Genomic DNA, 22,222 nt, shown 5'->3' on the forward strand with positions numbered 1-22,222 from the left:
CCTCCGAGTGAATGTGGGGGAGGGCATGGGTCGCAGTAGAGTGATTTAGCTTCGTGAAATTTTGAGCATACATCATACCTACGGCGTTTTTCAGATGAAATGAAATTACAGACAAGTCCAGATGAAAAAAAACCCGTTGCGTCTTCTCCCACCCGTGAATGCCAACTCGGCCCCTTGAGATGAGACCACTGTGAAGACAGCGTATGCGGTCTATCCCCCCCTCAGCTGCATGCCCATGGTTCTTGGTCTAGAGGGCAGCTTTCCCCCCTTCTTTTAATTCATTTATTTTTTATACATTCCACCAATTTAAACTAACTCCCCCCCCCCCCCCCCCCCCCCCACCATCTCCCAGCCGTGATCCTTTGAGACGTGCCGTGCCGTGCCAGGTGGTACCTACCGGTCGAGAGAAGCATCCGAACCAAGGCAACCCGGATGCCTCGACCACCAAGAGCAAACATCAAATGCCTCGCCTGTGGCCGTGTCTGGGTGGCCAAGGTGATGTAGAAGAGGCAACATTCGCCAACAAGACCGAGAGGGGCAGACACTTCATCGTCCCCCCCCCCTTCTCTCTCTCTCAACTCAGACGCGCGATGTCATACAGGTGGGAAGCGACACCGCACCGCCCGTCCGCCTCACCTCCGGACACGCCAGTCCCAGGAACGGAGGGCGGTCCCATGATCTTTCAGCATCTCACGATCCCATGGTCTCATGATCCTCATGTCCTCCTCGTGCTGCCCCCGGTGTGCAAACCGGGCCGAGATTCTCGACGACAAAAGGCCAAAAGATTGCAATCTCTTCTTCGTCTGCCCTTTCCGTGGCCATTTCCACGACTGTGGCACAACGGGGGGCACCGCCTCGTCCGCCGGCATCGCACATGTGGTCCGTCCCCCCCCCCGTTACTCGCCAATGTAACTACCCTGCGGAACCGACCTCGTTCCACCGGGGAACAGGAGAGCACGCTCCCGGGGCCGTTTCGCGTCGCCCAGAGGACAGGACGGCGGCAGAATCCTCGGACTTTTCTTCTTCTTTTCTTTCCCTACTCGCTTGCTGGCGGAATGAGTGGGAATCCCCGGGAAACGTCGCAAAAGTGTCACTTCGCAACCGCGCGTAAACGACCACTCTCCCCACCCCCCCTCCGATAGTGACAACTCACGACCGCCTCATCATCGTTGGTTGGTGTACGGTGAGACTCCTCACGATGACAACTCGCTTCCCAAGCCCCAACGCCCGCATTGGTTCCGTTCCCTCCCCTTCAGAGGGAGCCTCTCCCATAGCCTTCTCTTCGTCCCCCTTCCCCCAAAACTTACCACGTAAATAATCGCAACCCGTGACCAACAGCTCGGTAGGCTCAGCCCGTCGGCTTCTTTCCCGCGCCGTCTCGAAAAGTTCCACACCCCCCGCGGGTATCTGCACCGCGGCGAAAGCTTCCGCTAGATCCAAAGTAACACATGGTTGTCCCAGTGAGGGCAACAGGCAGCAACAAAGGAGAGGAGAACAAACAACGTACTGATTTTCGTTGCGATGTCGCTTCTGGTTCGGCCAGCAACACATGGTCCTTGTACGAAACAAACATTGCTTGACGAACATTTTGTCGTCATTTCGCTCCTGATCCGGGCTGAAACCTAAATTGTTGGCAAAATGAAGCCTGGGTCGATATTATACTATAAACAGAGATGCCTCTTGTGTGTATAAATATGCCAACCGCATCCAAACTTCAGTTTGGAAAGAACCGTCTCACGCATCCACTTCAGAAATTGAACCATCAAGAATCTCTTACTCCAGACTTTAGTCAACGATTAGTACTATGCTCCTTTCCCTCGTGGTCCCGCTCCTCTGGTCGGTGATGGCGCACGCCATCCCGACGGGTCCCCCGGCATCCGGACCCCAGCCCGGAACCCTCCCGAGCAGCACTTTCACGATACCCGTCCGCGCCAACCCGGACTACGTCCCGGATGGAGCCGCCCTCGCGGCCGCATATGAGAAGTGGAACATGCCCGTACCGGAGGCCCTTGCGAAACATACACTGACCCGACGCAGTGGATACTACTGCAAGTTCCCCTCCACTCCACTCCTTTGTGGGATGACCACCGAGATGGATTTTGAAGCTGACCGCAGCGTATTCGCCGTCTAGCCTCCATTGTCGCAGCCAGAGCTACGGGCAACTTCTGGCTGACCGATGTCTTCGTCGGGAATCCAGAAAACCCACAGAAAATCCCAGTCATCATCGACACCGGCAGCTCCGACTTGTACGTTTCTTTCCCTCCCATCTGCCATTGGCGTGTTCTGGCAAAATCTCAAACTCACAACCAACAGCTGGTTGATGACCACCGACACTAAGTTTGGTGACAAGGCAGCCAAGGGATTGCCGATTCTGTACGACCCTTCAAAGTCGACGTCGAGTCAAGAGGTCTCCGGCGCTACTTGGTCGGTTTCCTACGGTCCGTCAATACTCACCAGCCGTAGTGCCATGGAAGTGACTAACTATTCGCAGGGGATGGCGTCACCAACTCTGGCAAGGTGTATCTCGACACGGTCCGTTTTGGCCTTTTGACAGACAACAACCGCTTCAACATCATCAACGCTACAATCCAATCTGTGGTCAATGTCGGCCAGCGTTGGGCGGTCGAGCCTCAAATCAGTGGCGTCCTGGGCATTGCGAAAAATCGTCCATCGAGTGTCCAGCCAAGCAGGCCGTCTATGCTCGACCTTCTGAAGCCGGAGCTACACTTTGAATGGATTGGTATCGACTTGCGGCACGAGTCGAACAAGGGGTTCTTCTCCTTCGGCTACGCGATGGGTACTGCGAGCATAAACGAGAAACCGATGGACAGCGAGGAAGGCTGGAGTTTCCAGATTAGCAAGACTCGGATGAGCACCATGGACGGCGGAGTGTGGTTCCGGTTTTCGTCGCCCTTTACTGCGATAATTGACACGGCGACCAGCTTCCTGATGCTTCCTCCATCACTGGTAGTTAAGTATTACTCAGAGATTCCCGACTCAGCATTGGATCCGGATCTCGGGCTTTACATCTTCCCATGCTCCCTGGCATCCGGAATCCCCGACTTCCAGTTCATATCTGCAGGTGGATATGTTGGAACTGTCCCAAAGGAACACATTAATCTGGGACCTGTACCTGGCAACACTGACAAGTGTTACGGCGGTATCCAAAAGAGCAGCGACGCCAACCGTGTCATTTTTGGGAGTGTAGCGCTCAAGAGCATGTATGTTCAGCTGAACTACGGCGCACAGGGCAGCTACGTCGGGTTTGGCGACAAGGGATCCCTCGATGTATGCTCAGCGACATCTGCCTGTGATGCGTGAGAAGTGGGTCTGGGTCTGCATTGGGTGAGGGGGGGTTCCGATATCTAGAAGCGTTGGCAATGAATCGCCAGCCCCAAGTTTTCCGGGGCAGTGTAGTTGTTAGTTTCAACTGACACCAAGATCGTTCCATCTAGGCCGTTGTGACGCCTCAGTCCCAGAGTCGATACATATGTGAGAGGACCGTTACCCCAACTCCTCATACGTGAACAGACACGATGAACTTTGACGACTTTCTCCATGTCCTGACAAGTGCGCGACTCGGCAACCAGGGGAATGCTTCGATCTTTCCAGTTGCTCAAAACGAACCAGAGATGAATTTCCACTCCTTGCTTTGGTATTTACAGAGGTAGCCTTCTCGCTCCTGGATATTACATGGATGATCACAGGGCATCGAGACCCGCGAGGCCGATGCACACACTCATGCATGCTATAACTCCACTGACTTGGTGATGTGAAAAAAAAGAAAAAAAGTGCTGAACCGATCAGGCTAGCAAACGAAGAAAACCCAACTGCAAGATATGTCGCGGTGAAACAGGAATTCATGCTTCTAGCGCCCTGAAGAGCAGTTTTGCGGCGGGGTGTGGCGAGTGGCACCCCATGACGTAGTGTGATCCTCGGCATGATCGTATGCCAAGAGCGATCGTACCAGCCAACATAAGGACCTTTCTGTGGTGGAGGGGGCTCGAAATCCAATTTGCCGATGACTGGGTAAGGCCGTGGTATCGCGGAGTGCGGGTATATGCGGAATGAGCTTTGAACAGGTGTGTAAAGAGTCGGGTGTCGCAGTCTAAAGAGTGACGTCTATCCTCATGCCTGGTCGCGGTCGCCGTCTGGTGGAACAAAACGAGCAATGGTCAGCATTTCTCGTGGCCTCATAAAACATATGACTGTGATGGTTTCTTCGGTGCAGGCGGTCATGTTGGGGGTGGGAAAAAAAAAGGAAAACGCGGGCGAGACGTGGTATTGTGGGCATTGTGCGAGTTGGAAGGGTCAAATGCAGCGATTCAGTGTCGGGGCGGGTGGTCGTCAAGGTCATCCTTGCCGACGAATTCGTATTCACCTTCACTGGCAGTAGGCGTGGGCGGCATGTTGGCCGAAGACGGGGCATGAGGCTGGTTTTGGCGCGCCGTACCTGGTCGTGACCTAGCCTTCTCCTGGGCTTCCTTTGACAGTGCGGGCGTGGCAGCTTCAGCAGCGGCCGGTTGGTTGGACGACGTTTGCAAGCTGCCACCGTTGCTCTTCAACCGCTCCTCCATTTCGCGAATACGACGCTCGAGAGCTTCGAGCTCGCTTGTCTGGCTCTGAACAATTTGCTTTCTATGGACGAAGCTGTCAGCAAAGCGATTGGATGGCTGTGGGGCTGACAATACACATTGACAGCTTCAGGCACGTCATAGGGTAGCATACCGTTGATCAATCTTTTCGTCGAGATCGGTGACGGGGTCGTCCAGGCGGAAAATGTCGGCAAGCTCTTGGGAGAAGGAGCGAGCGATGGTGCTGTACATAACAAGTAAGCATGGCAGCTCAGAGCAGCTTACTTGGCCTTGGGCTCAGTGGTTGGTACGCACGATTGGGGGCGGCGGCCGTTGGGCTGCCAGTCGTTGTCCAGCTCAGCGTCGGTCATGTTGTGTGCCATTTTGTCGGTTGTTACGATCGTTAAAAAAAAAAAGGCGGAAAACAGTTGGGGGGGAGTTATGGTTGGAAGGAAAGATGGTTCGTAACCAGAAAGTGATAACGGGTCGACCGAAAGGGAGGGTGATCGGCAACTAGCGGCTGGCAGTATCGACAAGGTGATTATTGGAACCAAGGTCGCAAACCGAGCAGGCGGGTAGGTAAAAATGTGCGCTGGAGCAAGTTGGAAGACGTGATAGGGCGATGGTGTCTTTTGGCCGCAAAGAAAGAAACGGACAATAAACGGGAGGATGTGGTGTGTCTATTGCGCTCGGGGAGAAAAGCGGAGGGGGGAGTACTTGTTCGGTCTGCAGTCTGCGAGCGGCAGGGGAAAAGGGGATCGCTGATGGTGGGAGGGAGAGTGTGAGAGAGACAGAAAGGTGGGGGGTTGGGAGTAGTAGTGGTAGTAGTAGAAGAGGAAGAAGAAGAAGACGTAGAAGAATCAGAAGAAGGGGAGCCAAGGAGGAGTAGCAAGGAAGTTAAGGTCGGGATATGAAGGCCGGAGGTTTTAAAATGCGGGATGGACTGTGGACTTTGTACTTGGAAGTGGGAGGAGCAAGACGTTACGTGGGTAAACCCGGCCACGGTCTGGGTACCTCGACTATCCGTAGACAGCGGCACTCAGACTCGAGGACTGAGCAGGAGATGTAAGACAGACAGGGCGGATGCGGTGCCTGACGTCCGGGCCAGTTGGTGCACATCACTTGGTTGGCCATCTTGGAGATCACAGTCCTGTCTGTCTTGCGCGCACAGTAGGGAGGAGACAGGTCTGGAGACGGTGTACCCGATCAATGCCTAGGGCAAGCAAGTACGAGACGGGCTCCTCCTGCCAGCTGCGTACCTATGCCGCCGCAGTAGTGTGCATATACCGTACCTACTACTCCTACTACTACTACCTAACCTACGCAGTAATAAATCATGAAATCAAACAAGTACCCGAGGTAGGTGTACCTAGATTGGTTAGGTAGGTGGTGTATCGGCAAGTGTGGGTGAAAGTGGTTGATGCATGCTTGCTTGCCATGCATCCCGCATCATCTCTCCTCTTGTCCCCCCTTTAGGTGAGAATTACGACAATGAGGCAGGATAGGGTCATATCGCGATTGCACCACCACACCAGGCAAGGCACCTACCTACCCACCTAGGTACCTAGCATGAGATACCTGGTAGGTAGATCGGTACCGTACTGTATGCATGTACCTACATACCTGTATTCAAATGCCTGGGCGGCGCGGTGGAGCGTGCAATTACCAGGCTGCCATCTGCAATCAGCTGCCAAGGGCAAGGCCTCGAGACCCAGTCAATTGGGCGCAGAGCGAATGTTCATGCGACCTGACCGGGACAGGCGATCCAAATCTAAAAAGCACCGCAGGTGAAGTGACGGTGGCCGGGTGGACAAAGTGGCCCGCATGGAAGCGCATGAACCAGCCCTCCTGACACCTCGCTGTCAAGCCTCTGTCTGGGTGGGAATGCCTAGCACCTACCGTCATACGTACTAGGTATGGAGTACCTAATTCCCAAAAGGACACCTCACTTGCGGGATCAAGAGCATGAAATGGAGGGGGCGTGTTTGAGACCTTGTAGCAGCCTCGACCAATGGCCCAATGCTGAACTCTTGGGGCCACTGGCCTTTAAATACACCCACCGCGTGCTGACGATACACTCGGGTCTCGAGTCCAAGACTGACCAACTGACTGATTGGCTGGTAGGGCTCACGGAGACTTTGTCTTAGCTTCCAAGCCACATGGGATGGGGTGGGATGAGATGGGATGGAATGGGATGACGGGATGGGATGGGGGACGACGAGAGGAGAGACTGAGGTATGTTCTAGGTACGGTAGTCTTGCGCGTCGGTCTAGAGAAAGGGCAGTTTCTTACCCAAAGAGAATATCCATCCAGCTGTGCATCCATATCCACATCCAAATCAGCGTCCGCACTCCATCCTGCATCCTGCATTCTGCATCTGCATTCTGCATTTGCATTTGCATTCGTGCCTACCTAGTTTTGACTGACACCAGTACTGGCATGCCTGATTGGGGTAATCCGTCCATCTCTACGACCAACACGGCATGGTCGACGCCTATGGAATCGGAACCAGGTACGGACGGCATCTACCTAATCGATGGCGACCTAAACTACGGTTGCATCCTGCACCTATCCGACAACGGACAGGCCTGCGTGCGGGCTTCTGTACCTGGGTAGGCACGATGTGTTTTTATGGTATGGTAGGTAGTGTAGGCATCGTCCATCGCGCCAACGCGGATAGATCCCCCATCTCATCCCACCACCTCGTTCCTTCGTCATGCCAGTAAATTACCCTTTCTTCAGATGTTCTTACGCCCCCTCCGCCTCCGAAACGAACCAAAGAGATCCAGCTGTTCGATTTTCCCTCCCTTGGACCGCCAACCAGCCAGTCGACTGTGTCAGTGGCATACGGCCCTCTCGCCCTGTCATTCGTCAGCTACCACATGACGTTCGCGCCTGGCTTATAAGCTGTTGCAGCCGCATCATGTGCCGCTCCTTTGTTCGAACGAGACCCTGGAAATTCCCCTCTACCTAGGTAGTCAGCCAACCGCCCAAAGAGTCGAAGTCGATTCCTCCCCCCCCCCCTTCACTCGCTCACCCGTCCCGCCGGACCGTTGCCCCTCAAGGAGCTCGGTGCACGCGAGCCGCGCTACGACGAGCCCATGTACCTAGGTACATACAACCTTTGGTTCACATCATCACTACTCATCTCTGTCAACCCCTCCAAGAATGTAACGCCTTGTAAGAGGGGGGGAAGCGAAAAAAAGGGGGCGTCTCGCGACTGTAGCAATTTCGACATGACATCAAATTTCGGACCGCCCTAATCAATTTGACTTCCTGGTCAAACACCTCCAAACTCGGCCAAAGCATCTGGGAAGTCCCGCTCTACCGCCCAGCCGCCAACAATCTGTTTAATCTCGTAAACCCAAAACCCGCTCCCGAGCCCTTCCACTACTACGTATGCTTTCAATCTCTCGCCTATCCGACCGACACCTCGGGGCGCCGGACTTGGGCCCCGGGAGAATCTCTCAACTGTATCTCCGCGTCCGGCCCCGTCCTTGCGTCTCGAAACCCATTCCATTTCCCCTCGGATTCGCCCACGCTTCTAGAACCAGGGAACAGCATCGTGCCACTAAAGTCACACACACGATAAAACCCCGCCAATGACTAGCAATGACGCAGGTGCCCGTTATCGTGCTGCCGACGTCTCCGATGCATCGAAGCGCGGACGCGAGTAATTCCTCAAGCGAATGATAGATTAACCGCCTCCACTTCCCTGCACAAAAATTATCATCACCTTGCCCCCCCCCACGAACTATTGTACTCTTCGGGGGGGGGGGGGGGGGGGGGGGGGGTGGGGTGGAGCCCATCGATAGATGCACTTGGCGGCAAGGTGAGCTCAGTATCGCTACCCTTCATACAGTTGCCCTTTTGTCGGCTGAGGACATCGCCGCCGACAGTCAAAGTTTCCGAGCGGCGTCCGAGGGGGGCCCAACCCGTCCGGCCGTCCAAAGCTTACTGGAATGGTTTCTCTATTCCCATGTCAGCTCTGATGCTAGGACAACTCGGATCAGCCAACCAAGCGCTGCGCTCCTCTGCCAGTTGTTGGCCTTTCCCGCGACTAGCATGGATGCGTGCAAAGGGCGGAGGGCATTGCCGTCGCTCTGTCGCGCTCAGTGTCCAAGTGGGGTGACATTGAACTATGCATCGCAACCCTACAGACTCGGACGTAGAGAGAGGCACGGTCCGTGGGCTGTCGAGAGGTAACGTGCCATTACCAGAGAATTAGTTCTCGTCTGTAGTGACTGTCAAGGACGACCAACCACCCATCCATCGGTGATCGAGTACGAAAGGTGACGCGTCCCACGCCGCAATTAGATTTCTGCTGAGAAGCTTTCTTTCTATGACGGCCACAATGTGTCGCCGGCGTAGCAAGATGCTAACTGGCAAATCACCAAGGTCCTGGGCGATGCCACAGTTCTAGGCACACGTGGAAAGGGATTTCCTCGACTCTTGCGAAATGACGTCGGTTGAATTTGAACACTGCGGTCGAATCAAGAATGCACACACTGAAAACAAGGCGGCTGACTGGGGCTGTAAGCATGGGAGACGTCTGGACGTGATCATGGTCTATTCGACGACACGGCAAATGTACGTATCAACTCCGTTCCATTTGCGGTGCTAAGCAAATCCGATCCCTAAGGCCCAAGGTATAGTGCTACATCGAGCATCTGTAAAGCCTCCTGACTAGGCAGATATGACCCAATCCGTCCCTTGATCCCCGTTGCTTTTTATTTGTCGTCACGCGTACCACGTTCATGGCTTAGTCAGTTCCACCGACGGCACGGGCTGCAGAAGTGTCAGTTGGTGGGCTCCTTTTCGTAGGATATACGCTAGCGCGGCACAGGTTTCTCGACGTACTGTAGATCTTCATCTTGCTGTGCATGACAACGGGCTTGATGATGCCCTTCTCCTCGAGGTCGGCAAGGCATCTCCGGGCGAGGGAGCCGTTGATCTTGAGACGGTCGACCAGGACGGCAACGGTCACCAGACGGTAGGACTGGACATCCTTGTAGAGCTTGTCGGAGGTGGCCTTGTCGAGGATGACGGCGTGCTGGGCCTTGTCCTTGACCTTTCCCTTGGACCTATGGAATAGGTAAGTCGACTGCGATGGATGGTAGGGGAAACGCGTCGTTCGAGGCACAATGATCGATCGGTATTCTCGCCAAGTGTTTCTCTCGCGCGCAACTGGATTTATACATACCACTACCACAAACAAGTCAGCGATTTTTGCTTCGTCACAGACAGATCACACGGTGAGGGGACTCATTTGCAACGAACCTTCTTCTTTTGCTTCTTAGCTCCTGCAGCTGGCGCCTTTACATCCACATAAGTCAGCAAACAAATATTTCGCCTAAGAGGGTGCAGCGTTTTACGCGCGCACGCGGAGGAGAGGGCGACTCGCGGGGCGTACCATTTTGTCTGATTTGTGATGTCGTCGGTCGGAATTCAACAGGCACCTAGGTCGTCGGGAGTAGGAATTTCAATTGTATGAGGTTGCTGAAAAGAGGTGCCACTTCTGGCCACCCCTCCTGTCCGCCCTTCGGCTGCCCGAGGGCAGCAACCCTCGCGGTGGTGGGTCCCGCCATGACGAAGAGGGAACCCTGATTGGCGGGAAGCCGCACCACAAGTCTAGAAAAAATATTTCGCTGGCTGGCAGAAGGCGTTTTTTTTGACTGGAGCTGGCCACACAAGCCCTGGGCTCCTCACTCACCAACGCAAAGCGAGCCGAGTAGGAAAATCGAAACCCACTCTGCCGCCGTCCCTTTCGCACTTGGACAACTTCAACCACGACCACCACATTTTCCCACCAAGCTTCTCGACTTTCTTTCCCTCCCTCCCCAAAGGTTACTAACCCCCCAAAGGTCGAGCGAAAATGTCTGACGGCGGCGATATCGAGGTCGAGAACGTGGGCACCTACGATGTCCTCCCCAAGGACGTCGTCAAGGAGGTCGGCAACGTCAAGCTTTTCAACAAGTGGGATTACGATGTTGAGGTCCGGGACATCTCTCTGACGTGAGTCCCCCTCTACATTTCTCCCCCCTCCATGGACCTTTACGACAATCCCCCCCTCCCTTCCGCGCGCGAAACACGATTCGAGAAAGAGACGGAACAACCAAGAGATGCGATTGGAAATGGCAATCTAAGACACGCGCAACCGGACATTGGGAAAATCAAAGACTACAGAAAACATCAGAGAGGAACAGGACAAGGAAAACTTCAAAGGCTAATTGGGAGTCGAATCCAACAGTGACTACATCTCCCTCCGCAACCCCGTCTACGTCACCCACTCCGCTGGCCGCTATGCCGTCAAGCGCTTCCGCAAGGCCAACTGCCCTATCATTGAGCGTCTCACCAACTCCCTCATGATGCACGGCCGCAACAACGGAAAGAAGCTCATGGCTGTCCGCATTGTTGCTCACGCCTTCGAGATCGTACGTTGCCCACGCACACCGCAGCCCCCAAACCCCTCGGACGGGGAACCACGCCATTTGAGCACAATATATGGACTAACACTTGTTTTTTCTTCCAACACAGATCCACCTGATGACCGACCAGAACCCCATCCAGATCGCCGTCGACGCCATCGTCAACTGCGGTCCCCGCGAAGACTCCACCCGTATCGGCTCCGCCGGTACCGTCCGTCGCCAGGCCGTCGATGTCTCCCCCCTGCGCCGCGTCAACCAGGCCATCTCCCTCCTCACCACTGGTGCCCGCGAGGCCTCCTTCCGCAACGTCAAGTCTATTGCTGAGTGCTTGGCTGAGGAGCTGATCAACGCCGCCAAGGGCAGCAGCAACTCGTACGCCATCAAGAAGAAGGATGAGCTGGAGCGTGTCGCCAAGTCCAACCGGTAAAGGGTTTACCTTGTTTTTTCGCCTTTTCCCGCACCCTCGCGTGTGGGCCACGACGAACTCTGTTGGCCGGGAGAAAACTTTGTGCTTGTGTCTTGGGGGCTGTGGGAGAGCTGTGGAATACATACCTCCTTCCTCCATCACGCTTTGGAGATTTGGGAGGTGGGGTTGACCTGTTAAAGGAAGATGGGTCTCCCATCTCTCTCTGGAGAGACGTCAAAAAACTGCTTTTTGGGGGACAAATCAACGGAGGCGTGGTATTACATAACAGGGCAAAATTCAACGTCTCTTTTTTTCTTCATCGTCCCCCGAACAGAGAGAAAAGAAAAAGAAGCCGGTGTTTTTGATGCGCTGACCTACTTTGCATTTGCGCGTTCGGGATATTGGGGAGGGGGAAACGCGACTACGGCATCTTGTCTCTTAACGGCTTCTAACGGTGGCTTTTTCCAATACAAGCCAAAGGCTCGTCAGAGCAAATGATCAATACCCCGCGTCCCCTCCCCTCCCCCTTGGTGTGTAATGTGTGTGTCCCTGGTCCAGTGTCGATAGGGATAGCCGCCAGCCCGCCAGCCCATCTGTTCCCACTCGAGATCGGTCGAGGTCGCCGCCGGCCCGCGCTGCCACGTGAGATGATCATGATTATCATGACTATGCATGCTATGAGGGAAATACAATCCATCTTATTCCAACATTTGATTCCTACACAGCTGACCCTTGCTCTGGATGCGAGCGTGCCAAACGCCGGGGTGGTTTATCTCACTTACTGTTCTGCCCTTGGAACAGTATCAAATCAATACTTTGCGTGAATATGGTGGAGTTTTCTTATCACTACCATGGCTGCTAGGGGAATTATTACGGCCCATGGTCCAACAAAGTAACGAAGCCATCATGGTGAATCGTAAGTCATGAAAACGCTCAGGCTGGCCCATCCAGCACCGGGGCCAGCTCGAGGGCACCTCAACCTCTCTCCCCTTTCCTTTCCAGCAATAGTCTACCCTCTCCCCCGCCCCCCCTCATAACCCTCACGACCCGCCTCAGAGAACGGGCGTCTCCTCCTCAAACTCCAGCCGCATAAACATGCCCTTGTGCTCGATCCCCTCCTCCCACCAGGTCCCCATTTCCTCGTCCACCTGGAACCCAAACTTCTCCCAGGCGCCTACGACGGCCGCCTGCGCATGAACGCACACGAGGCCCTTCCACTTGGGCATCTCCTCGGCGCTCGCGGCGCCCATCTGCTCGAGCCCCATCTCCTTGATGCTGGGGTTGAAGTAGCCCGGGTGCGCCCGCAGCCACGCCAGCGCCGTTGTCACCAGCAACCTCGCGATCCGGTGGCCCCTAAACTCCGGGATCACGGCCAGCCGGCCCAGCTTGACGTAGGGCTCCTTCCCGTCGTGTAGCTTCGTCGCGCGGTCGGGTACGCAGATCTTGGTCACCGACACCCGCCTCTCCTCGCCGACGTGCTCCGCCGCGGTCTCAGCCTGCTGCTCAACGGCCGGACTCGTAGTCGTTGTTGCGGTGTTCCCCGACGGCCCCGCCGCGTCCGGGTCCTCCTTAAGCTCGCCGTCCCAGTAGATGCCCCCGTTCTTGGGGTGCGGGGCGTGGGGAAAGGGCACGAGGCGGATGGTGCCGATGGGGGTGCTGCGCGTGCTGCTCCGGCGGGGCTTGACGATGTTGCCGACAGCGTCGAGGACCTCCTTCTCGACGACCTTGTTGACGGAGGCGTAGGCGACCCAGTGGCACGCACGACTATCGTCGGCGTCGAACTCGTTCTCGGCGGGCACCTTTTGTTCCTCTACAAAGACAGCCTCACGCACCTCCATGGCGTCGCAAAACCCCTTGGGGATCGCCGTCGGCTGCTCGTCATGCGGCGCGCCGCGGATGTAGGCGTCTAGCCGGGTCGGCTCGAGAAAGGAGACAAACGGTGTTCCCATGGTGAAGGCTAAGAGGGATTGGCGTTGCGAGTCTACTACAATTGGTGTGTTTTTTTCTCCGCCCTATGTGCCGAGATGGGAACGGTTGGACAGTGTAGTTCGATTACAGAACTCGGTCCTTCATGCAAGTGTTGTTATATTTGGGCTGAAGCAGGCTATTGCCGGGAAGACTAAAGGACGGTGAACTTGATGTCAGGGTGGCACCAAGCAGGAAGGGTAAAAGGGCATTAATACCGAATCGTCGAGAAGCTGCAACCTAACGGTCTCATGCAGATAAGATGTGAGAGGTTCAGGCAGGCAGGCACTAAGGGTAAGGGTACAAGCATCTGCTTCATCTGAGCGGCACGAGCATCTGAGGCACGTCGTTAAAAAAACGGGGAATGGGTACCGCCACCCATTTCAGGCGCGTGGTCCGTCATTTGTAGCCTTTCTACTTAGCCATTCATACCATGCCTCGCGACGTATCCCAGGTGCTCTGCGAAAGGGATTGACCCCGCGAAACAGCATCTGGCCACGACGGTCACGGCGCTTTGTGCGGATACCAACCCTCCCTCCCAGCAACCCCGCGGCGCAATATGACGTTTGCAGACGCACCTGCCCCGGTCTCCCGGGTGGCGCGATCCAGCGGGCGTGGGTACTCCGAGGACTAAGCTCCGTCGTTTGGTCACTTTTGTTTCTAATTTGTCGTCTTTTCGGCATTCTGCATCACTATCATGGCCCCCAATTCCACGTGTCCCTTAGGCTCATGCTGCATCAGGCGGGTGTCATTGGATAAGGCATCAGGATCAGCGGTGTGTCCTCTCGAGGGTCTGATGACTGAGCTCGATCCCGACAGTAACCCTACCGTCTCTATACAGCTGTGTGGGTGGAACGCCCATCTTTTGAGAGACACACTGCGAAAAGGAATGGTCAAGAAGGGGTGAGTCCGGCAGCTTGATGCTCGACCGAGCCAGCTTCTGGCAAGTGGATGCCGTTTGGAAGCCGGACTTTGTTGACTTATAGTACTGTATTCTTTACCTGTTTCTTGGCATTGTTCTCGGGAGCGGGGGAATCCTCCCGTGTTTATAATTCACGTAAGCCAATCAAAAAAGGGTGCGACGGGCTACGTCTCAGCAAGTTAGGAGTTCGCGCGAACGTACGAGCAACTTACACTGGGACCGATTGCTGTTAGATGAGCATGGGCCGCGATCAAAAGACCCGAGGCAATATTCCGAGTCGGCTCCAACCAGCTTAGAGCCCGGGTCCAGAACGGGAAAATGTCCATGAGACGGTTCGGAGAGTGAAACCGGGCCATGCCAAAATATGGAGCTTCGGTGGCAACGTGGGCAACGCCCCTATGGCATTGTTGGGCTGGGTATATTAGCGACTCAACCGGTAATCCATGATTCGGCTTGCACACAGCACCCTGTGCCGACTGAGTGTATCACGGGCCAAACCAAATCCCTACAAGGACTTCGGCTAATATGTCCATGACGCCAGTTCTCATATGCCAAGTACAACAGTAGTAAGCAGTAATCGCTTCGATGCGCGGAGCGTTCGACGGGCGTGCTTCATGTTGACAATAACCCTGCACACTTGTGGTATCAGCAACATGGAAACTTCAAGACCCGTCTTTGAAGCTACGGCCTCTGCAGCATGGGTCTCGGCAGCTAAAGTATATGTCTCGTTTGCTTGTTTGTTTTATTGGCTTTCGCAAAGTACGTAAAAGCAACTTCTAGGCGCAACGTTGTGCTCTATACCACGCGTCCGAAAGCCCCAGACAGAGAAAACCATTCGCCCAAAAAGAGGCCGGTCAAGGCATGATTCGCGCGCTCTCGAGTTCGTTTCCGACCTCCCGACTCCCCTGGCCCTACTCCTTTGGCATCAGATTTATGCGGCAACGACCTCGACGCTCTGTTCGACGCCGTCGGCGCTGCCAGAGTTGACCTTCTTGCCCGTCTTGGCGATGGTCTGGAGGACCTTCTCGTACGGCAGGCTCTCCTCGGCGACGACGGTGGCGGTCTGGGACTCGAGGGAGACTTCGTAGGACTTGACGCCTGTTTGGAATATGTCGGGTTAGTCGAAAAGTTCATCCCATCATCTCTACAATGTGACGTGCCCTTCACTGGCGCTTCCCCGGGCACGCGGGGGTTGCTAGGCGACCACACGGATCGGCAAGGGAGGACATGTGGCACCCATGGGGAGCGAAGACGTACCCTCAAGCTTCTTCAGCACACGGTCGACGGCACCAGAGCAGCCGCCGCAGCTCATGCTGATGTTGAACTTGTAAGTGTGCTCGGACATGTTGGATATGGTTTGTCGCGTGTCGTGGGAAGTCGACGTGGAGGGGTTTGGCGGTGTGTAGTTGGGAGAGTTTGCGGTATAGGCGTTTTTTGGCGGGGTAGAGAAACAAAGGAGGGGCAGGAGCTCCAATGTCGTTTTGAGGTAGGTCGGTAGAGAAGCCCCGATAGCGGATCACAGTCTCGGTCGTTTTAGGGAGGCGAACCACGGTGATGCTTGAACGGGAAAGTGAAAGAAAGGGGGGGGTATCGTGATTGGAAAAAGCAGAACAGGAAGCAGTCAGAAACTAGGAGGCTGTGTGAGACGGACCTGGTGTTGATTATATATCCGTTCCAAGCAGTCCCAAACCGGTAGACACTGGCACCGCATTATTAATTACCATCGACAACCACTGCGCGCTTCGGCCGTGGACGATGGCGCAAGAGCTCACTCCCACCCACACTGGCTAGCTAGCGCCTAATCGGCTGCCATCCCCCTAGGGTCTCATTTCTGAAACTTGCTCACTTCAGTACCCCCGACGCTGCGCTTTCTCCTATACTGAACATTCCCCCTGAAACGGACCCAGTCCCGCCGTACTGAGTGAGCACATTTCATTTGGGGGCACATGCCCTGGATATTGGACACCATCTTCGAGCTCGCATTGTCCCAGAAACAGATGCTACCCCCCCCAAGATCGATGTTGCTCCTTAAGCCTTGCTGTTCCCAAGCTTCAGCTGCGTTTCCGAGGCTTGTCCCGTGCTCTTCGACCCTCTGGGCCATGGATACTGCGTGCGGTCGAACCCGTCTGTTAGCCAGTCCGTGCAGGGGCCGGGGTCTGTGTGTGTGTGTGTGTGTGTGACGCTTCACATTCGACTGTTGGATAACAAACATAGGTAGCACATTGAGTTACAAGCAGTTGGGTTTATTCATATATTTGTCTTCTTTTTGTGGCCCTGGATGTTGTGTGTCTAGTATTACCTTATGCACGAGTATCATCGAAACAGACCAATCCGATGCATGGGCGAGTGTCCTGACAAGCACCACCCATCTTTACTGCGGCTGGTTTCCGCTATGCTGCTGACCGCCATCGCCAATATCCTCGTCACCATCGATCAAAGGAGGCAGCTCGTCATCTTCCGGGTCCGAATGTTCATCGTCCCCACCAGCCGGCTCGGCCGGCCATCCGCCGGGTATCATAGACGCTAGCATGTCGGCAAGTCGCTGGACTACGCCGGCGGAAGGAGGTTGGTGCCCATCGCCCTCAAACTCGTCATCTCCGTCACTGAAGGCGCCTTCCCAAGCATCACCAAACTCCTCTTCCTCTTCATCGTCATCATCCCCTGGGAACGCACCCATCATGGCTTCCGCTGCACCGACACCCGGCTCAGCAGCTCCTCTTCGCGCCCCGCCTCTTAGCTGTTGTCTCCGGATCATGTTGATGAGCGCTCGCTCCTGTGCAAACATTTCCCGTTCCCCATTCTCGCCGACTTGCCGCCATGGCATCTGGACACCCTGGCTCGTAAATATGTTTTCCTCTTTTGGCGGCGGGAGCGGGTCAAAGGCGTAGTTGGGTTCCCGCGCAAGCATCGCCCTTGGAATGCCGCTCAGCAAACTCGGGGTGTCCTCCAACCACGCCCATCTGGCTGTGCGATTGTCTGCCGGCATGTCTTCTGGGAGAGTTCGAGTGGGCTTCTGCGCCACCTTGACAGCGTCCTTGAGCAGGTCGATGGCTTGCGAGTTGTTCCAGATATCTTTGGCTTGGTGAATGTAAAGGTTCGTCCAGAACTCACGCTCGTTGGTGTCGGGTCGTACACCCCACAAGGGAGGCGGCGCTTCCAAGTTCAACGCCTGAAAGAGGGCACAGTAGAGCCACGGCAGACGCTCCATGCCGGCCACTGCCGCCATCTTTGCTCCATCAGTGTCGCCTACCTGAAGCTTCGCAAGAACCAGCGTTTGCTTCAGGTACGTGTCGTCCGTCTCGTCCGCCATGAACTCATGTGTGTTCATGAACTCCATGAGCCATTGCGCTTGGCGTGCCCGAATCGCCAGTGTGTGGATGAAGTACTTCATTCCGTAAGGGTCATTCGGGTTGAGACTAAACAGCAGCTTCGCCCACTCCAATGCTGTCCGGTAGGTTCCCTTGCGAATCAGGCTCTTGAGGTAAGTGTATCCGGCGAGCCAAAGCTCGCGATTTTCTGGGCGGCGGAAGTCTAGCCGGGCCTTGCCCTGCTCTATCTTTTGCCTGAAAGCAGATGTCGTAGCTCGGCCAAATGTGAACAATGCCCGCTCGCAAAGGTCTGCCGCCAGCGCCTGGTTTTGGTCCTGGATGGCAACCTTGCTTACCTGAAGCAAGGTCGAGACGTGGTACGGGAACTGCATCAGAAGCTGGACCATCTGCATGGGGTCGCCGAGCTGGACGCTGCTGAAGAACATGATCTGAACGTTATCGTATGCCTGCTCGTGCACAAAAGCGAACTCGACGAGACCGTCCGAGCCTTTCCTGATTTCCTTCATGACCAAACCTGCCGCAGTGGCGCGTGGCCAAGTGTCCTTGCCTTGGATGAAGACGTTTCTCCGTAGAGATACCTCGGGAAGCTTCTTGCGCGGATCCCCTCGAAGTGCTGTCTCCAGGTCAACCTGCTGGTTAGGACCTCTTTGTGCTCGGCGCGCAGCTTCCTGCTCGGCCCGTTCTTCTTCCTGTGCGGCCTGGATTGCCTCCTTTCCAAATAGGGCGCGCATCTCGTTGATGGCCCTGAGATACTGGGTGTTGATTTGCAGGAGTTCGTCGACGTCGCGACTTCGTTGCGCAAGGTTATCGGAGGCGGTTGAGCCGGCATTGCGCGCGATGCTAAGCTCTTTGAGCGCCCTGTCGATTTCGTCTTCCTTATCTTCCGGAACCTTTTCGGGTTGGTCCTGCGTCGAAGCCTTCTTCGCCTTCTTCTTCTTTTTCTTGTTCTTCTTTTTGGCAGGCTGAGACACCACCTCTGGCTCGGATTCTTGCTGGGCCTCCTCCTGCTTATTGCCGTGCTTCTCCTCGTCATCATCATCGTCGTCGTCTTCGTCTTGTCCGCCGCCTAGAGCTGCGAACAAGCTCTGCCGAGGCTTGATGGTTGCGGTTTCAGGCTCGTCATCGCTGGATTCCTCGGTGGCAGGTTTGGCCTCTTGCAGCTGCTCAAGCTCTCTCTGCTTCTGCAGCTTGCGAAGCTGACGACTCGACATGGTGATGATATCCGGTTCAATTGGTTTTGGAAACAATGATAATTGGTGGAGCTGGAGAGTGGAGGAAAGATTTTTTGCAGAGCAGTTGGTTTGCAGAACGGAAGAGTTCCTTGTCAGCACCAAGTCGCGCAATGATGCGTCACACCATGACGTGTGGCGGGGTTTGGCGGGGCAAGAGTTACACAGCTCTCAGTTTTCAGCGCACCCTTCAAGCCAGCGCTTTTGACAGGAGCAAATTCACCACTTTACGTTTACCAACAGAGCTCCCTTGCCTGCCTACCTAGCAAAAGGTAGATAACAGAGACAAGCAGCAGCAGTTTACCTGGCCACAATGGGTGTGCTACCGGCTGTAGGCAATCAAATTGCTTTAGACTGCAACACGTGCATGTATGTCTGGTGGTTGGTGTAGTAGTAGTATTGGTGTGCAAACGACACCTCAAAGGGTCTTACGCTTATAGCCTAACGCTACAATCCTTCTACCACCAAAGAGAAGAAAATAATCTTCTTTTTCTTATTTCCTCATTTGCTGTCCAGGGATTAGCAATCCCTTTTGTGTTCTTCCCTCTTATCGACCTTGAGAGCAGACATTTCTCTGCCGTCAAGTCGTGTTGATCCGGGATCTCTGCCCAGTTCAACTAGCAAATGAGAACGCAATGCTTGCTACCCACGCCTGAATTCCCTTTGTCGTCACTTCGCAATCATGAGACCGCAACTCCCGTCGCTTGCGGCATTCACTGCCCAACTCCTTCCGATCCCATGCATGTCAAAATAGCAGTCCTTTGATTCCTGCCCGCCTGGCCAAACCAATTCAAAGGACTTGCCAGCCCAATGCTCCGTCGCAGGGAATCCGAGAAAAATCGAGAATCAAGGAATAATACATCGTACAAAGTCCTGTTTGAAAGGATTTCCTTCCCGCAACGCGCCTCCATCCAAAAGCTAGAGAAGCGTCCATCAAAATCATGATTTTGTTTGGCGGTCCAGATTGTGAATTCCCAATATGGGTTGCTTGCAGCAACAGTACGCTATAGGCATGACATATGCCTAGTTCTCGACAGGGCCGGCGGCACCCTGGCCACCACGACCACGGAAACCGCCACGTCCGCCACCACGACCACCATAGCCTCCTCGGCCACGGCCGCGACCTCTGCCTCGGAAGCCTCGGTAGCCGCCATCAACACTGCCTTGACCAAAGGTTTCCATGTTCTTGCGCTGCTCTTCGCCGCGCCATTCGCGACCGCCAGGCTTTTGGCCGTTGTTGTCTGCTCGGTCCTTGGCCTCACTTGAAATGTTGTCGAAGAATGACCGTGTCTTGTTGTAAGCAACAGGCGGGTTCGTGCCAGGAACCTCGGCAGCAGGAGCTTCAGTTGCGGATCCGTTGTTAGGAGCCTCGCCCAGAGGCGAGCCTGCAATGGCTTCCTTAACCAAGTCATCCTTGTTAAACTTGGCATTGGCCTGGGCAAAGTCAAAGTCCGCATCAGGAACCTCGACCTTGGCCTGGCCTTGTCTTCCACCACGACTTCGGCCACGACCACCTCCAGGCTGGGTGGTTCGGGCTGCGTTGACCCTCATCTCGTTGACCTTCTTCGTCAAGTTGTCCATCGCATTGCCGTTACCCTGGGGTGCGGTGGGAACGGCAACGTTGCCGGCATTCATATTAGCCATGGCCAAAGCAACAGCTGCCTTCGCGGCCTCAGTAGCATCCCGCACACTGGCGGCGGTAGGGGCGGCAGCAGGCTTAGGGACGGCCTGACCGGCGTTGCTGTCGTTGACAGGAACGGGGAATGCCTTGGGCATAGATCCAGCCAGAGGGACAGCTGGTTGGACACGAGCAAGGTTCCTTGGTCCTGTGGGCACGGGAAGCTCGACCGGCTTCGAGGAGCCAGTCGTGTTCAAGGATGCAGCGGTGGCCTTGACCTCTGCCGCAGAGGGCTTCGACTCGACGGGAGGTGTCGGTGCGGCCGCCTGCTGGAAACCAGGGGGGGGAGCTGGCTTAGTGTCGCTGGGAGCACCCTGAGCAGCCGGTGTGGCGGGCTTCTGCCTGTCACCAGCGGCGCCAGTCGGCGCAGACTTTGCATCATGAGGACCGGGAGTGCCGCGGTTCTCAGGGGCCTGGCCAGGTACGCCACCAGGGCCGAGAGGCCCGGGGGGTCCACGAGGTCCGGGAGGGTAGTTGTTGTAATTGTTCCACTGATCAGGGCCAGGAGGGAAGCCTTGGCCAGGAGGGCCGGGAGGGAACCATCCAGGAGGGGGAGGGTACGGCATGCCACCCATTCCTGCGCCAGGGCCGCCAGGACCGCCAGGGCCGCCACGCCCAGGAGCAGGGCCCCATGGACCTGGTGGAGGATAGAAGTTGTTCTGGAAGGGAGGCTGTCCGAAGCCAGGTGCTGGGGGTGGCTGATTGCTAGGTCCCTGGCCAGGACGAGGGCGAGCCTGGATTGATTGACATGATTAGCCGTGTTCCAGTCCTAATGAGTCAAATATACAAAGACAATGGGAGGCCTAGATTCAGAAGGAAGGCAACGGAAAGTTTCGACATTGTGTAAGTTGCGCTTTTCCGACAAGACGATAAATTTTTACATCCGCAATGTTTCATCATAGTAGGCGTTTTCAAAGGGTATGAAGGTGGAAAGGGAGCGGCGGGTGCTTACGTTGACGATGGCCGGGTCCTCGGGCATCGCGGGAGGCTTGTTCTCCTTGATGCCCGGGTGATCCTCAATCCTCAAGTCCTTGACATCGCTGCCACGGAAAATAATGTAGTCGTAAACCTGATCGGAAGGTGCTATCTCTTCTTCGGGTCTGCTTCTGCGACCCTCTGTTCCGAAGGAGCGAACATTTTCAAGCGAGACGGTCGACTCGTCCGAGTTGATCTCGTGGAGAACGCCGACATATCTAGAGGCGATGAGCAAGAGGACTGGGGAGCAACGAAGAGTCCTCCAGGTCCTTACCGAATGTCGCTTTTGGAGATGAGAGAGATGCGAGATCTATATAGGTCTGTGGTCAGCAAGGATGTCGAGCGAAATTGCGCAGAGAGGGTCCAGGTCTTCGTACCCTAAGAATTCTGACATCTCGGATGAGAAGGAGGGGCTGCGCAAAACACGCAACCAAGCTTAGATATTGCGACCTTTTTTTTTTTTTGGTAATAACGAAAGGAAAACAAAGGCAATCAGGCTGCAGACCAATGCGTTCCTGGAGAAAAGTAAATACAATGCCGGTAAGAGGACACGCAGAAGCAGGAGGATGGAATCGGGGATGGTCGGGCGACACGGTAGTGAGAAGAGGGAGCAGGTAAGGTATTTGTGTGGAGGAAAGGTTTGATGACTGGGTCGTGGATGGTGGAGGTAGAAGGACAGTAAGAAGAAAGCAAAAGGCTGAAAATCTCCACTTCTC

The 22,222-nt window shown here is 55.2% G+C and overlaps 8 protein-coding genes across 8 annotated transcripts; 2 read left to right on the forward strand and 6 right to left on the reverse strand.

Annotated features, from left to right (window-relative positions):
• Positions 1 to 1,804: 1,804 nt before the first annotated feature.
• On the forward strand, positions 1,805 to 3,321 carry GLRG_06905 (eukaryotic aspartyl protease; the record flags this gene model as incomplete). Its single annotated transcript, XM_008097445.1, has 4 exons — positions 1,805 to 2,075; positions 2,132 to 2,246; positions 2,314 to 2,438; positions 2,492 to 3,321. 4 exons carry the CDS (start codon positions 1,805 to 1,807, stop codon positions 3,319 to 3,321), a joined length of 1,341 nt encoding a protein of 446 aa, XP_008095636.1.
• A 1,004-nt stretch (positions 3,322 to 4,325) lies between these two features.
• Positions 4,326 to 4,957, reverse strand: GLRG_06906 (uncharacterized protein; the record flags this gene model as incomplete). The annotated part of the gene is made up of 3 exons (XM_008097446.1): positions 4,326 to 4,638; positions 4,729 to 4,818; positions 4,890 to 4,957. The coding sequence occupies 3 exons, from the start codon at positions 4,955 to 4,957 to the stop codon at positions 4,326 to 4,328; spliced, it is 471 nt and encodes a 156-aa protein (XP_008095637.1).
• Positions 4,958 to 9,336: 4,379 nt separating this feature from the next.
• Positions 9,337 to 9,990, reverse strand: GLRG_06907 (S25 ribosomal protein; the record flags this gene model as incomplete). The annotated part of the gene is made up of 5 exons (XM_008097447.1): positions 9,337 to 9,362; positions 9,435 to 9,658; positions 9,778 to 9,779; positions 9,855 to 9,890; positions 9,988 to 9,990. 5 exons carry the CDS (start codon positions 9,988 to 9,990, stop codon positions 9,337 to 9,339), a joined length of 291 nt encoding a protein of 96 aa, XP_008095638.1.
• Positions 9,991 to 10,449: 459 nt separating this feature from the next.
• GLRG_06908 (ribosomal protein S7) lies at positions 10,450 to 11,429 on the forward strand (the record flags this gene model as incomplete). Its single annotated transcript, XM_008097448.1, has 3 exons — positions 10,450 to 10,589; positions 10,825 to 11,008; positions 11,112 to 11,429. The coding sequence occupies 3 exons, from the start codon at positions 10,450 to 10,452 to the stop codon at positions 11,427 to 11,429; spliced, it is 642 nt and encodes a 213-aa protein (XP_008095639.1).
• Positions 11,430 to 12,460: 1,031 nt separating this feature from the next.
• On the reverse strand, positions 12,461 to 13,357 carry GLRG_06909 (acetyltransferase; the record flags this gene model as incomplete). Its single annotated transcript, XM_008097449.1, has 1 exon — positions 12,461 to 13,357. The coding sequence occupies one exon, from the start codon at positions 13,355 to 13,357 to the stop codon at positions 12,461 to 12,463; it is 897 nt and encodes a 298-aa protein (XP_008095640.1).
• A 1,869-nt stretch (positions 13,358 to 15,226) lies between these two features.
• On the reverse strand, positions 15,227 to 15,640 carry GLRG_06910 (heavy-metal-associated domain-containing protein; the record flags this gene model as incomplete). The annotated part of the gene is made up of 2 exons (XM_008097450.1): positions 15,227 to 15,393; positions 15,553 to 15,640. The coding sequence occupies 2 exons, from the start codon at positions 15,638 to 15,640 to the stop codon at positions 15,227 to 15,229; spliced, it is 255 nt and encodes an 84-aa protein (XP_008095641.1).
• A 1,026-nt stretch (positions 15,641 to 16,666) lies between these two features.
• On the reverse strand, positions 16,667 to 18,835 carry GLRG_06911 (uncharacterized protein; the record flags this gene model as incomplete). The annotated part of the gene is made up of 1 exon (XM_008097451.1): positions 16,667 to 18,835. One exon carries the CDS (start codon positions 18,833 to 18,835, stop codon positions 16,667 to 16,669), a length of 2,169 nt encoding a protein of 722 aa, XP_008095642.1.
• A 1,041-nt stretch (positions 18,836 to 19,876) lies between these two features.
• On the reverse strand, positions 19,877 to 21,900 carry GLRG_06912 (uncharacterized protein; the record flags this gene model as incomplete). The annotated part of the gene is made up of 4 exons (XM_008097452.1): positions 19,877 to 21,265; positions 21,484 to 21,724; positions 21,781 to 21,816; positions 21,884 to 21,900. 4 exons carry the CDS (start codon positions 21,898 to 21,900, stop codon positions 19,877 to 19,879), a joined length of 1,683 nt encoding a protein of 560 aa, XP_008095643.1.
• Between the last annotated feature and the right edge of the window lie 322 nt (positions 21,901 to 22,222).

The sequence above is a fragment of the Colletotrichum graminicola genome, assembly GCF_000149035.1.
Source record: "Colletotrichum graminicola M1.001 genomic scaffold supercont1.26, whole genome shotgun sequence".
NCBI classification, from domain to species: domain Eukaryota; kingdom Fungi; phylum Ascomycota; class Sordariomycetes; order Glomerellales; family Glomerellaceae; genus Colletotrichum; species Colletotrichum graminicola.